Source organism: Azolla caroliniana, unplaced genomic scaffold (assembly GCF_043228905.1).
Source record: "Azolla caroliniana isolate FFs.n. ecotype wild unplaced genomic scaffold, voAzoCaro1.0.p SCAF_5, whole genome shotgun sequence".
NCBI classification, from domain to species: Eukaryota; Viridiplantae; Streptophyta; class Polypodiopsida; order Salviniales; family Salviniaceae; genus Azolla; species Azolla caroliniana.
This window is the reverse complement of record NW_028230440.1, coordinates 23138181-23152810: the sequence shown is the minus strand read 5'-3', so window position 1 is coordinate 23152810 and position 14630 is coordinate 23138181. Positions and strand designations below refer to the sequence as shown.

The 14630-nt window shown below is 35.5% G+C and overlaps 1 protein-coding gene across 2 annotated transcripts; it reads right to left on the bottom strand.

Annotated features, from left to right (window-relative positions):
• Nucleotides 1-3989: 3989 nt before the first annotated feature.
• Nucleotides 3990-14371, bottom strand: LOC147864508 (uncharacterized). Of its 2 annotated transcripts, none has more exons than XM_087320384.1 (18): nucleotides 13639-14371; nucleotides 10177-10380; nucleotides 10009-10092; nucleotides 9185-9244; nucleotides 9040-9084; nucleotides 8728-8933; nucleotides 8144-8641; nucleotides 7976-8060; nucleotides 7703-7900; nucleotides 7295-7384; nucleotides 6751-6813; nucleotides 6600-6674; nucleotides 6437-6491; nucleotides 6080-6153; nucleotides 5847-5981; nucleotides 5649-5756; nucleotides 4645-4710; nucleotides 3990-4452 (listed from the first exon to the last, which is right to left on the bottom strand). In XM_087320384.1, exons 1-18 carry the CDS (start codon nucleotides 13948-13950, stop codon nucleotides 4384-4386), a joined length of 2427 nt encoding a protein of 808 aa, XP_087176510.1. In that variant the 5' UTR covers nucleotides 13951-14371; the 3' UTR covers nucleotides 3990-4383. The 2 variants fall into 2 exon arrangements, with proteins under 2 accessions (XP_087176510.1, XP_087176511.1); XM_087320385.1 differs by lacking the exon at nucleotides 13639-14371 and adding an exon at nucleotides 12675-12776.
• Between the last annotated feature and the right edge of the window lie 259 nt (nucleotides 14372-14630).

Sequence of the window (14630 nt, the reverse complement as noted above, 5' to 3'; positions counted from 1 at the left end):
TGGGACTGCGATCCGGTTGGGACTCTCTTGGGACACCACATGATGTGATTGAGTGGAATATGGACTTTCTATAGAATGTGATGGTTAAATTTGGTCTTGGGTTCTTCAAGGTGTTTAACAATTGTATCAACTTTGTGCAGTTAAGCATATGTATAAGAATTCTTCCATGTTCTGTCACAATTCAGTCATTTTAAATCACTCAAAAGACAAAGATCCACTATACCTCTCGATATCTCCATATTTTGGTTTTTCGAACTCTAAAATTAAACTATCCTATAATCAACACTTTAGCAAGCTTCGCAAAAACAAGTATATCTTGGCATACGAAAGGGTCATCACATTCTAACCCAAATATAGTTTATGGAATATATCATGTAGATATGTAGAGGTTTTGTTTGCCCAAATTAATCTCCATCCATAGGTATCACTTATAATCATCATACTTACATAATCTTATATAATTATCTAAGCTCTCATGGTAAATACATGCTATCCTTGCACGTCCATATATTCCTTTTAGAGTGAGGCCATATCGACTTTATAAGGTAGTTGTCTCTCTTAGGTATGTGTTTTGCACCATGCTCCCAAGTTTCAACCAAATATATAACAAATACCTTGCACTAGATCACTTAGTCCTAATCCCTTATCCCATGGATATCCTCTGCAATTCGAAAACATGATTTTCAAAATTGAGGTATGTGTAGTCCCATGGGTCATTACTTGATATGCATATTGAATTCCTTTGCCTTCTACATTCTTGTTCTTTTGGGGTTTGATCCTCCATTATAAAGAAACCTATACTCTTGAGATACACCCTACTACTATCTAAAATGATAGCTCTTTTGCGTTCATCTAGGACTGTACAAACAATAGCTCGATAAAATGTTCATTCTACCATTTTATTAACCACCCTATGTGTGGCATATACAATAACATCTTGCATAGTAAAACAAACTCCAAAGAATTTTGTAATATTTTCTACAAGAGAAAGTGTATTATTTGATTTAGTTTTTTGCATGCCTCTATAACAACATTATTCTTTCTTCTTTCAATTTTATATTGCTCGTTTGTATCTTGTCTATTTGTAGTGTTAGAATACATTGCAAGCTTCTTGTGTACTAAGGACTTTGGTGCTTCTCTTAGGAGCACATCTTTCCACTTTGTCACAATGACATCTTCCTTTCCTTCAAGTGTAGATTTCATTTCAACATTTGCCTTCATTAGCATCTCTTTTTTGCTTCTAGATTTACATTTTCAAGTTCAAACATCCAAATTTTCATTGCATGTAGTTCCTCTTTCGAACTTTTCATCGCTATATTTTGAATCTCCAGTGCATGTTGAATATTTAATTCTGTTTCTTTACAAGCATGTATTTTGTTTTGCAAATTAATAACTATTTCTTGCATAGATATATAAATGGTCACTAGTTTCTTATTGGATAGATTAGGCACATCCTTCTTTGGGCTTTCATTTACATCATCAATAGCTCTTGCACCCCTTGGCATATTTACTACTGATGAATAGACAAGTAAAGGAGAATGTAACTTTAGTTGCAAGAAAAATGGAGTCGTGAAGACAACTAAGAGAATCGATCATAACTTATCACCACAATATCAAAACACATTGCCTAAACATGCAGAAATGAACAGAAATGGGAGAGAGAGAGAGAGAGAGATTAACATCTTTTAAGAGGCCAAAATGGCCTATAAGACCAAACAAGAGGTTAGATCTTAAGTGTTGTCTCGTCTTTGAGAACAACAAATCAAAAGAAAATAAATATTACTCCGTAAATATAAAAGTAAATAAGATAAGAAGAGACGAGGGAATCTGATTTTTGGCACATGTGAGATTCTTTAATTAGATATATAGTAGCTTTTGTCTTCTAAAGATCTCTAGCATAGGTTGATCCAGAACGGAAAGGTCTCCAAAGCGAGGGAAGCATCTGTGATGGTGAGAGATAATGGCTTTTATCTGTCGATGACAAAGGTGTTGAGGTCATGGTCCATGGGGCCAAGGCGTACGTGCACGACAAATTGCTATTGCTCGTTCAATTGTAACCCCTTTGTTATGTCTTGGTCGGGAGCCCATTTATGTATCCCTTGATTTACTTGTAGCATTAGTAGGAGTGATGGGGCTAAAGAAAGTTGTGATTGTTCTTTGCGGATGAGCTTGTGTGGCTGTATTCTTCAACAACTTTTCCCGATGTCTCCTCAACTCTAGCAAGAAAAGGCATAGGCACCATTGGTCCTCATATTCCATTACCTTGCGTAATGGGCCAAAGCCTTGTTTAAAGAGGCAATGGTATCTCTCTCTAATTTCATAAAAGATACTATAGTGACAAATATAGTGTTTTTCGGATTCCACTCCTTGATGACACAATTGGCAAATTCTTTCTTCTAGAGGTATTCGTGTATATCTACCTGCCTACCTCAATCTGTAACCGATGTGATGAAGTTCGCAGTTGCCCTATCACACTGGGCAACGCATAGGATAGATGTATGTCTAGATAAGGTGGCATGATGATGAATCCATCCTCTGATGTGTGGGGGTGTGCATTTATACCCATGTCATGTGACTTGAACCATTGATGCATTTAAGCATACCAACAATGAATGTCTCTATTTTTAATCAGTTGTCTTAATGACATAAGTGCCAACCTTGGATACCTTCATTTAGAGAGAGAGAGAGAGAGAGAGAGAGAGAGAGAGAGAGAGAGAGAATTATCGTCAAATATGACCTATTAGACTAAGAATGTTACATTTCACGTGATACATGTGAAAGTGAGTACCGACTCTTGATGCTCAAGCACTTTACCAATGAAAGTTGCATTCGAGAGTGCACATTTTGGTTGTGAGAGAAATTCATGCAAGGATTGGGCTTAGTTAAAGATGTGTGGAACGCATGGTAGAATATGATCAAAGGAAAAACATTGTATCAAAGTGTGATACTCAGACTCTCAAACTTGTTTAGGGCAAAGTGTGCATAGTCGACCACTCTCATTAGTTATGCCCCAATTCCCCGTCTCATATCGGAATGCATGTTAGATAAGTTGCATGGAAACAATGGTTCGAATGGTAGACAATGGGATGGGCTCTAATATGTATCCATATGTACAGATTCCCCATTATGCGAAGAATATGGTTTTGTAGTGATGCATCATGAAGCAAATGTGTGTATCCTATCTACCAAACCAATTTTCCATATCTTACATCCAACTAGAATATGAAAATTTGCCTTTATGCGTCTTTTGGATTTTTTTTGCTTGTTTCCCATGCAATTCTAGGAAGCCGATGTGAGGGAGCTTTTTTGAACCTTAAGCATGCATTCAACATCCCTTTTTATGGTCATGATCTCAATGAAAAGTGATCTTGTCTCAAGGAGGAGGGTGTATGATGTTTGTTTCTTAACTTGTAGAAACTTTGTAAGAAAATGTTTTTGGACATTTTCAAACTCTTTCCAAGTAGTTTTCGAGATTAAACCACCCTATACTTCCACCCTATAAAGAATCACTGGTGTCACCAAAGTGTCGAAAAGATACTTCTCGAGCACCCAACGCTTAATATCTCCATGATTGCACGTGCTCTCAAATGTATAATATGCTCTCTTTCCTACCTCTTAAGGGACGCGTAGCACATTCATGGACATAATGACATGATCCAAAATTGCAAATGATTTGTTGTCTTACAAAGACAAAACCAAATCATTGTACATCCATAATCATTTTCAACAAGATTACTCATTAGATGGTGCACTTTTATTGCATCGTATATATGCTTTGTAGTTGGAATCTTCTTCATACTTAGCTTATGCAACACTCTCTGCTTTGTCTTTATGAGACAAATAGTTAGAAGTAATCTAAAATTCCTTGCAATTGTACGTGATGGTTAAATATAGAGAAATTTATAAATTCCAATGCACCATTCCATGGCAATTTCAACATCCATGCACAATGCTGCCACACCCATAATCGTGTAATTGGAGACTTGGCATGACACTTGAATTCAGAGTTTCAACAAAGTCTAGGCATCAAATACAATACGACTTTCATAAGATAGCAAGAATTCAGATATTTTTGCACTTGCCAAGAATCAAACTATAGTTGGAAAGCACACTTTTGCACTTGCCAAGAATCAATCTAATGTTACAAATGTTTAGGATATATAGCATTCCACGGTTTACATTTGGGATATGATATAGTATGAATGCACAGCAGCAAAAATTTACTGTGCCTAGCAATTCATCTAGATCCATATTAGTATACACTAGGTAGGCTACAAGCTCAATTGGCTTATGTATGCCCCGGTTACTTGCCTAACATTCTTGTAAACCTTGGGGGGAGGGATACTCATGATAAAATTGATTGTACAGTATGTAGATAAGTCTTCACGTGCTCTCAATAAAAGATAGAACCGCATCTGTATGGACAGAGAAGAGTTGTGTATCCACGAACAGCTGCTTTCATTCACGGCGTAGATACTTGTTAGAGGATAGTTAATGATATGTAAACCAAAAGAGAAATTAGCCAACATGCATTTTGCATAATGTTATGAGGCACATGAATAAATCCTGACTAGTAAACAGTAGCATGGCAGAATGTGTCACTACGAAAGATTCAAATTCATCGAGAAATAAGAAAAAGACCACCTTCATATAAGGATGATCTTTACTTTCAAAATCCTCCACAAAACTATCCTTTAGAAGCAATGAAACCTGAGAAAGTGAATGAGAAATTATATCAGAAACAAGATACCAACAATCAAATTCTCATATAAATTCTTCATAAAAACTCCCATAATCAAATGTATCTCAGTTCTCATATCTCATTTTGGTCTTTGAAAGACAAATTATGGATACCACCACAACATTCTAATGTCTTCTCAATTGGTCTTACAAGCACCAGTTCCAAATTAGTCGCTGACAATCACATTTGTTAAGAAACGCGTATTCTACGTTTAGAGTATGTTTTAGAATACTCTGACAATTCTACGTTTTAGAACTGCCATTTTTTGAAATTTGACATATTCTACGTATTTAACAAGTATTTATCATTTCAAAAAAATTTAATTTAATTTTTTTGAAAAACAAACTTTAAAATTTAAGAAGTATTTAACGTATTTTACACGTATTCTAGTATTCTACATGTATTTGAAGTATTCTACATGTATTCTAAGTATTCTACACGTATTCTAAATTTCTAAGTATTTAATTTATTTTATCTATAAAATACATATTCTAATTTTAATTTTTTTTAAAGTTAGAATACATGTAGAATACTAAGAATACATATTCTACATGTATTTTATGCTAAGTATTTTACAACAATGCTGACAATATTCTTTCAAGCATCAAACCTTGAGTCCCATGCTTTCAATGAGTGTTTGGGAATATGACAGATAAATCAAGCATAGCATACCTCTATATTATGCATGAGAAGAGAACTAGTTGACGAATGTATTCATGCTCTAAACCTCATTATTCAGTATCATCATTCATTTCCTCTAGAGGGGGATTATGATGGATGAATTCATGAATGCTTTAAACTATGATTCCAGCACATAATAGTATGAACATACAGATTTTTGCAACATGATTCCAAGCAGCTGCTCTAAACCTCATCATTGAGATGATTCCAGCTCTTAAATGCATACCTTGTCATTATTTGACTGAACATTTGTAATAGTATGAGCACGCAAATTTTTGCAAAGTGATTCCAAGTAGCTTCTTAAGACAACCAAGAAGCCTTCAGCTGCATTCGACTGTCAAACAGGGAATGGATACTAAGAATCAATTCCAACTACTCTCAAATTCTACAGTTATAAACACCTCATTGCAAACACATCACATACCTGTTCCCTGTTACATACATGGACAGGGTGCCTTTTGGCAAAATTTACTTCTGCAGCAAGTTTTGCATGATATGGCTCTAAAGCTGAACTAAGTTCTCTCCGATGTGGTAAGGAAGGAGTATATGGCATAGAAACCTGTATAATTTAAACTTTTAAGTTAGAGCATAACGTCATAGTAGCAAATTGGTTGTAAAAACCCTTTCCTTAGAAATGAGAACCAAATGAGTTTGTACCTTGTCCCTTTGAACATTCACAATTACCACACTAGATGATTTTGCACGCAATGCAGAAGACTTCTGCAATACACCTACCTGCAAAATGTAAGGTTCCAAAATCATTATACAAATACCATGTACAAGATATAAGTCAAACTAAGAAACTTGAATCACTATGTTTGTGTTTAGAATCTCAGCAAGTCCTGAGAACCCTCAAGTTTTATATCACAGGCAAGATGACATAAAGTGTGTGTATATTTGGCGAGTACAATAACACCCATTATTACAGCCAATATACCATGAAGAGTTAACACCCTTGCATCCTAAAATAGCCAAATAACACAAAAGAAATCAAAGTTTAAAAGTAAAGAAAACTTGCAATATATGGAACCGGTGCATCCAAAAAGTCCAGCATCTGGTTGGGGAGTATCTGAATTCAGATATAGGTTATATTAATTACAGATCATTTTCTTCGGCATATACAAGTTTAAAAACATAAATGAGGTTTGGCCTTGATGGATATAGTAGATTCCCTCACCGGCAGCACAAGACTTTGCCATTGGAAAGGTTGGATCAATGGAATTATGGATAACACCACTGCTGAGAGCACACCCTGTAAATTTGAAACATAAATAAATAGCATCTTTGGGACACAGTTTTAACTTATAATCCACTCAGTGGCTCCTTACCACATTTGGACAAACTACCACAACCTGTTTCTCCAACAGCACACAAGTAAACAACGCAAGCACCTGAAATGAAACCAGCTTTAAGAGGTGGACAGAACATAGATAAACCTTAATAAATGATAGCACAACCATACAATCATACAGTAAATAATTGCACCCTATGGGTTCAGATGTCACTAATGTTTAGGAACATGATGCATTTATGATTTCTGATTTCTAGAATGCATATATGCTAAATCTGCATATAAGGTGTTTGATGATTGTAGGGACTTAATCCAACATTTATCTTCTAGCATATACCACATTAATAACTTGATGATACGCTGCCAATCCACAAGACGTCACTCACATTAACAAGGGTTTTTCGAGACTTAACCCAACATTGATTTTTAGTGTATACCACATTATTGACTTGATTATAACCTAAAAATCCTCAATATTTCTAAAGGGATTAGAGATTCACACCAACAGTTATGTTCTAGTGTATACCACATTAATGACTCAATTATAAGCTGCCAATCCTGAAGACGTCTCTGTCACTCACATTCTCAAGGGATAACACTCGACATATAGTTGCAATGGTCCAAATTGAGATAGCTGCAGCTTCTTCAGCGTTAGCCAAGCTATTTTGCACCTGTCAATCACATTAATTAAGACCAATTATTAACAATCAGATTGTAAAATGCAAAAAGAGCTCGTCAATTCTACAATTATAGCGATAACACATGATAACACATAAAGAAGCAAACATATTATAATTGGTAACAATCAATAAACCATCCTAGAATTTCAGATTTAGAGTCAAAGCAACAATTCCAAATCTAAAAGTGACATTTCACCATAATTGACAACACCTATGAAAGATCAAACAATTAAAAGAAAAAGAAGACATTAACTAGAGGTGTATCAACACTCGGTATGAGAACACGTTGCAATGAAGATACTAACATACCTCGACCACTTCTAACATTGACCGACACTGCTTTAAGTGAATTGTCCTTCCCCCAAGCAATGTTGAAGTTTCATTCACAGGCCTTGTGAAGTCCAATGGAGGTAGGTGTTCTAGAGGTTGAAATGATAGTGAAGAACCCCTTGCGGGGACAGGAAGATTGTAGTATTTGTACAGAATTTGTAATAGGTAATTATCAACCTAAAGGAGTGGAGAATTAGATCAATCTTACAAGTCAAGTGTATTACATTCACGTAGTAAGCATCTAGTTTATACCTCTGGAAAAGAGTCAACATTATATTTGTGGCTGCAACAAGACTCGGCTCCATCATCATCTTCAGAGTTGACACTTTGTCTAAAGCTACAAAGATGTGTCGTGAGAGATAGATGATCATTTTACTGAAGTGATATACCCCTGTTTCAGAGACAGAAATAATAAAATACCTGCCGATGGATTCTTGACTTTCAACACGTTGAAGCCTACCCGCAATGATTGAAGAAGACTCTGTCTCCTCCAAAAGTTCATGATAAGATGATTCTACTTGTTTATTCTGCATTGAACTTAAGACAACCGAATTGTCTCCATTATTGTGCTCTTGCACCTTTTGATAATTCATTCCACTAACTTGTGAAGCTGATTCTGGATCATTTGCTTCCAATAAATCACATCCATTACAACCCACATCAATTGCAGGCTTGTAATGGCTTTGCTCTTCCTCTACGGATGTCAATGGTTTTTCTGGATGAAGTCTGACATTAGAATTTTCTTCTGGCGAGGAGAAATTAATGTTCTGCTCAATTTTGTCGGCCTTCTTCCCCAAATTTAATGGTGACAATCTGCTCATTTCCAAACTTTCTCCACTCTCGCTATTGTCAAGAGAACCTACTGTCATCTCATTAACATGCTCAGTAATTCTATCTAATCTCTCTTGGGTGATGATACTGCAAGTCATAGTTGAAAAGCATGGTTCAATATTTATAAAAATGTAATTACAAACCAGAAAGCTGTTTATAAAAAAAGAAAAGACCTGTTCAAGACTTCAAAATGAAGATCGAAGAAAGGTAATTTTGTCAGAAGACAGTAACATCGATATGTGGTCAAGGAAAACCGACCAAGAGGTTTAGGCCTGTGTCTGTGTTCAGCATCTGAATACGGTCTTGTGATTCCAGGTGGTTGCTTCACTAATTCTGGAACATAAATGCAGACTCCATATAATGTCGCATTATCTGCAACCTGAATCATACTTTCATATGTTAGTTTACATGGATGAAAAAAACAGCTATTAAGTTACAAATAGGCTCACAATCTATGGTCTTTTTCTTTATGTAAATTTACAAACCTTTAGGAGAAAAATGAATGAAAGATCGTCTCGCATGACATAATCCTACAAATAAGAAATTGAATAAGAAAACGCCATTAAGACCTACATTTTATAAGAAAAATTAACTGACAGAATCCACATTGCTTTCTCACAATAGGGATACCTGACTATAGACTATTTCATTCAACTCGCTTAATGATGGCGTACGCTCCACCAAATGCGCCTACATCATTTAAGTCAAATATCCCTCTTTTAGGAAGGAAAACAATAATAAGCTAAGGTTCTTATACATGATCATATTGAGCATATATGGATAATGCTGCCTACATAATGCATAGTCCACATATTAGATATTTTCTCCATCAGGTAAGGCCACTAACAAGGGGAACCACTCATATACTGCTTAAAATAATTGGCAAGATCAGCAAAATTTGAATTTAGATGTTAGCCCCATGGCAATAATACAGAGAGCTATTATGCTATATCATTTGAAAAATGTCAGGAAATAACACCATTAATGTGAATACAGACTTTGCCAAATCATTCAGATCATAAATCAAACGAGTAAGAAACTCTGTCATGATTCAAGTACCTGGTATATTATGACTCATGAATGACCAGAAAATGATGAAAATGTCTAGTAAATGTTGTAGGATTTTCTTGATCACATGGAACTGGAAGGAAAGAGGATAACATATAGAAATTTGAAAAAAAGAACAGCAAATACAAATTCCCCTTCCCTATATCTTTAATACAGGCTTTAGCTGTCACAATTCGATTTGATTTATTAGTCACTCTTATTCTGCAGCATACATTCTGCAGGGTAGCTCTGTCACATATTTGATTCAATCAGATACATTTGTTCTTCTAATGGTGAGTGTTTCCTAATGACCTCTGGTCCATTTCTCATGTTTAAGGCCACTCCCCCCTCGCAATGCCTCACGTTTCTCCATCTTTTCAATTATTAAGTCATTTATCCATACTCACTTCCACGCCACCTGGGAAACAAAAGGCAAGCAAGTCTTTCTGCCTCATTGGCAATCCCGTTCGAGGTGGAAATTGAAAAAGAATCTGCAACAAGTATCCTATTAGCTTTTATCATACAAAAAAAACTATTAGACCATAGGTGCAGATGATGAAATCCAAATATGATACCTCCGGATCTGGAACAGGAGGCGCTGTACCCTGAAATTTTTGCCTCATAACATCTCTAAGATGCTCAGGAGCATCAAGATCCCTTTCCCAAGTTCTTCTCTTTAGAAGAGCTGCTTCTAATCCTTGAGTCTCTGCTTGTGGGTGAATACCTACCACAACCATGTGTTCAAATAGGCAGCCAGGTTCACTCCATTTTTTCCTCTCCTGCAACACCAGAATTTATAAATCATATCAGTGACTATGTTCAGCTATGGCCTCAAATTTTATAGTTCATAATATACACAAATGATTTCTCCAACGCCTATTTCCATATCCACAGCCTATGATATGCTCATGCAAACACATTCATGTAGACATTTATTTAGGGTCCTAGAACAACAATATATATAAATAGACATATACACATACATTTAGCTACATTTATGTGAAAGGGTGAGAAGGTGGCCTTTAGAATAAATCACTCGAACTGAATACAAAATAAAATATTGTCAAGTGAATGGAACCCTAAATTCTAAACCGCCATTAAGGAGATATATACATGATTTCTTATATCTTATTTACAAAACAGTATAAAAAATTATATATCAAGTGTAGAAAGAGGTATTTGCAATTTCCTGATGAATAGAATGTGACGAATTTCTTTTCAGTTAAAAGTGGGCTGTATTGGAGTAGGATAAGTGCATGTTCCAAAATTCTGATGTCATTTCATGAACAAAACATCTGTAACAAATTTCCTAGGCACAAAAGATTGTTTATCCATTCATTAACTATCACATAGAATTTATTTCCTGCTGATGCGTTATATATGTGAAGCTCTGATGTGCTTCAATGACATTGTGAACTTGCGAAATATGGATATAGCATTCCTTCAGATTGGTAGGATTATACAAGAGAAGAATATATATAAACTAAATGTATCACTATATTAAGCAGATAACAAAAATATAAAGTTAGACAAATACAATTTACACTATTTAGAAGGAGTTCATCTTAACAGGTATATATTTTGTCAAAACCACTTCACATATCATGTAGACGAGAAGCTATTATTGCATCCCTACTCCTGTCATCAATGGCCATGAGTAGGTAATGTTAATATATCAACATTCATACAATGTAAAAAGGTACATGCTATCATGTCTCCAATGAATTTTAATAGAACTCCTCATCATACCAGATTTGAGGAGTGTATCATAAAACTCATTTCTGTCCTCTGCTTTATTTGGGAGCATTATTGTATTTCTTGTTATGCTGTCACCAAATCATCAGTCAGCTAGAATGACTGAAGCCTTACCTAATAGTTTCTCTACCATCCTCCAAGGAACTAGAGCTTGAATGCACTTTTAATATCGAGTTAATATTTCAATGGAAAACATTTATATGTTTGCCAAAATATAGGCAGTTTATTGGTCCAAAAGGGGATTAGATTTTTTTAAATAGTCAAATTTTATCTTGTTTTTGACATGATTAATGTATCAAGACTCCATAGAAACAAAAGAAAAAAACAATCATAATCCTCAATACTACCAAATATATACATTATTCTTCCCACACCAGGCACTTATTGAATAAGCACCTGGTCCTAATAAGGTCATCTTATTTCATTTACAGTAAATTTTCAATTTTCTGTGCCCATAAGATAAGTTTAAATAAGTAACTGTGCTTCACTGAGATGAAAACCTTGTGCTTCACTTGCATTCTAGCAACTGTGCTTCACTGAGATGAAAACTATGGTACAGTAACTGTGCTTCACCTGGTACAGTAACTGTGCTTCACTTGCATTCTAGCATAGTCTAAGCATATATGACACCTCTAAGAGAACCACTACTGTACCTACCCTCAATCTTTAGAAGATGAACCATTCACTAAGATGAAAATTGGTCAAGAGAAAAATTTGCATCTTAGTAAAACCTTAGCATTTTGCATTTTAAGGGGTGCCTTATGATGTATCATGTTGTCTTACCTGCGTTCTAGCATAACCTACACATATATGCCACCTCTAAGAGAACCATGCTACTGTACCTACCCTCAATCTTTAGAATGGAGGATATGAATAATTTGGCCAATAGATGCTCTCGGGTGTTATAGAGAATCTTAATGTTTCACATTCATTCATGATATTTTATATTTGTCTCAACGACCTTAGTCTTGACAGTGCTTTTTATTTGAGAGCAATATGGCATTGGTAAGGGAATTTCCACTCGACTATTGGGAAGTCTCTCACTTAGCAGCTCTCAGGGAGATTTGGATTAAAGAAGTAGTTTCAAACACCGAACTTACCTCTCAGATAAAAAAGACATCAAGGAATGCCATCCAAGTTTCATACCCAGCAATGAAATGGATGTACAAAAACTGATTACCATTGACTATGTTTGGTAAACCCATGTGACCTGATATGACCTCACATTTGAAACAGAAAATAAATCATTCTCTACACATTTTCTTGATGTTTTACACTTTCTCGATGGTTTTCGATAAAGATATAAAACAAACCATACTTTTCACTTGGTTTCGACAAAGATACAGAATGGGTCCGCATGGTTCACAAGTCCATGTGTGAAGCAACAACAAAGTCACGCATGTCATTCAGATTTCATCCCTATCAATGACCACCACCACATCATTTAATGAGTAAAATTTCACATCGAAGGGAAGGCATTCAAGTTCAAAAATTAGCATCAATGACAGATGTTACATTCAGTGAACCCGTTTGACATAAATCAATCTGCACTTAAAATAGAAAACGAAAATGCAATGTTTTTCGATCTACAGACATGTAAACCATGTTAACATCACTCAGAAAGAGTTCAACAACATTCCAAATCTTTTCAATACAAACATCAAAACAAACCATGCTTTTTTCATTCAAGTTCAATAAATTCACAATTTAACCATGTTTTGTTGATCAAATATAATAAAGACATAAAACATATTAGCATGGTTCACAAAGAGTGGGTACACTTAATGCTTTTCCATAAAGGCATAAAATGACTACGATTGTTGGAAAGATTTGATACAGATATAGAATGCATGTTAATTGTTTAAATTTCCATGTGTGATGTAGTAACATATTCGTGAACCCACATGACACAAATCAATCTAACATTTGACACATGAAACAAAGACAGAAGCAGTAAAGACACCATATGCTTTGATGTTATTGAATAAAGAGTCACAATTTTCAATTGAGATTTGGTAAAGATACAAAAGAAAACGATGTATTTCAATCAAATTCAATAAAATATATAAATGTGCAAGCATGATTCATGACAAAATTCAATGCATCTACCTAACATTGTCTTTCAAAAAAGACATAGAATGATCCATGCTTTTCAATTAAATTTAACCGAGATAGATACCAAATGTATAAAAAATAGATTATCTGTCCATGTATGAAGTACCAATCACATACACGCTCAGGATGATGTAACAATAAACAAACAAACTCAAAGAAGACCTTACCAGCATTTGCATTTGGAGATGCATCCACTGTCTCTTTTGGCTAGTGAGATGTTCAGGGTTGAAGAACCCTTTTTTAATGTCTTTAGTAGAAAACCCCTGTCTCCACACTCGAGTGATATGTCTTTGCAAATTCTCAAGCGTTCGATTTCCGCCAGTTCCACTACTATTATTAGATGAAAAGACTATTGACGGCGGAGGCCTAACCGCCTTGGCTGCCTCTACAACAGCTCGGGCAACTTCCTCGGTCGTTTGTGGAAATGAATCTCTCTTCATCTTTTCTTTTGGACCCAATTCCTCTTCGATTTCGTCCATCTCAGGCCAACTTCTCCGAAAGTGTTGTTTACCTGTGGACTTCTTTCTTTGAGGAAGTTTGCTTAATTTCGGATTAGGATTGAGTTTCTTTTTTTGAGGGAATTTTCTTGACTTGAGGTTAGGATTAAGGTTCCTTGCTTTGAGCTCATTTGTTTAATTCCGGGTTATGATTTCTTCCGTTTCAGGATCCTACTTAGGGTAATTTCTGTACACTAGAACTGAACCAAGAAGACTCTAAAACACACACACACACATATACATACATAAACATGCATATGATCAATCAGTTGGGTAAGGAAGAAACCATGGGAGCTTGGAGCAGACAGAGGGACAAAAGGCGCTAAACAACGACATGGGTTCCAACAGAAATAGAGAGAAAGCATAGAGGAAGGAAGGGAAGGGCCATCTATGATGGGCACAGATAAATACATACATACACTTCTGTATGTATGTATGTATGTATGTATGTATAGACAGAGAGAGAAGAGAATCTCAGTGTTAAAATTGGAAAAGTGATGCTATTAAATAGCACTACTCTTTAATTAGAGGTTATATATTCAATCAGAAGATGTGTGTGCATAAGAGAGAGAGAGAGAGAGAGAGAGAGAGAGAGGGGTCATAAGGTGCCATATCTATCCTGTAGGCTGTGTCATATGTCCATTTCAATGCCATATCTGTCC

Coding starts and splice junctions, on each gene's coding strand:
- LOC147864508 (XM_087320384.1), bottom strand. CDS start 13,950: ATGGACGAAATCGAAGAGGAATTGGGTCCAAAAGAAAAGATGAAGAGA. Junction 7,385..7,702: donor CAATGTTAGAAGTGGTCGAG/GTATGTTAGTAT, acceptor TGTGATTGACAG/GTGCAAAATAGCTTGGCTAA. Junction 4,453..4,644: donor AAGATCATCCTTATATGAAG/GTGGTCTTTTTC, acceptor GAATGAAAGCAG/CTGTTCGTGGATACACAACT.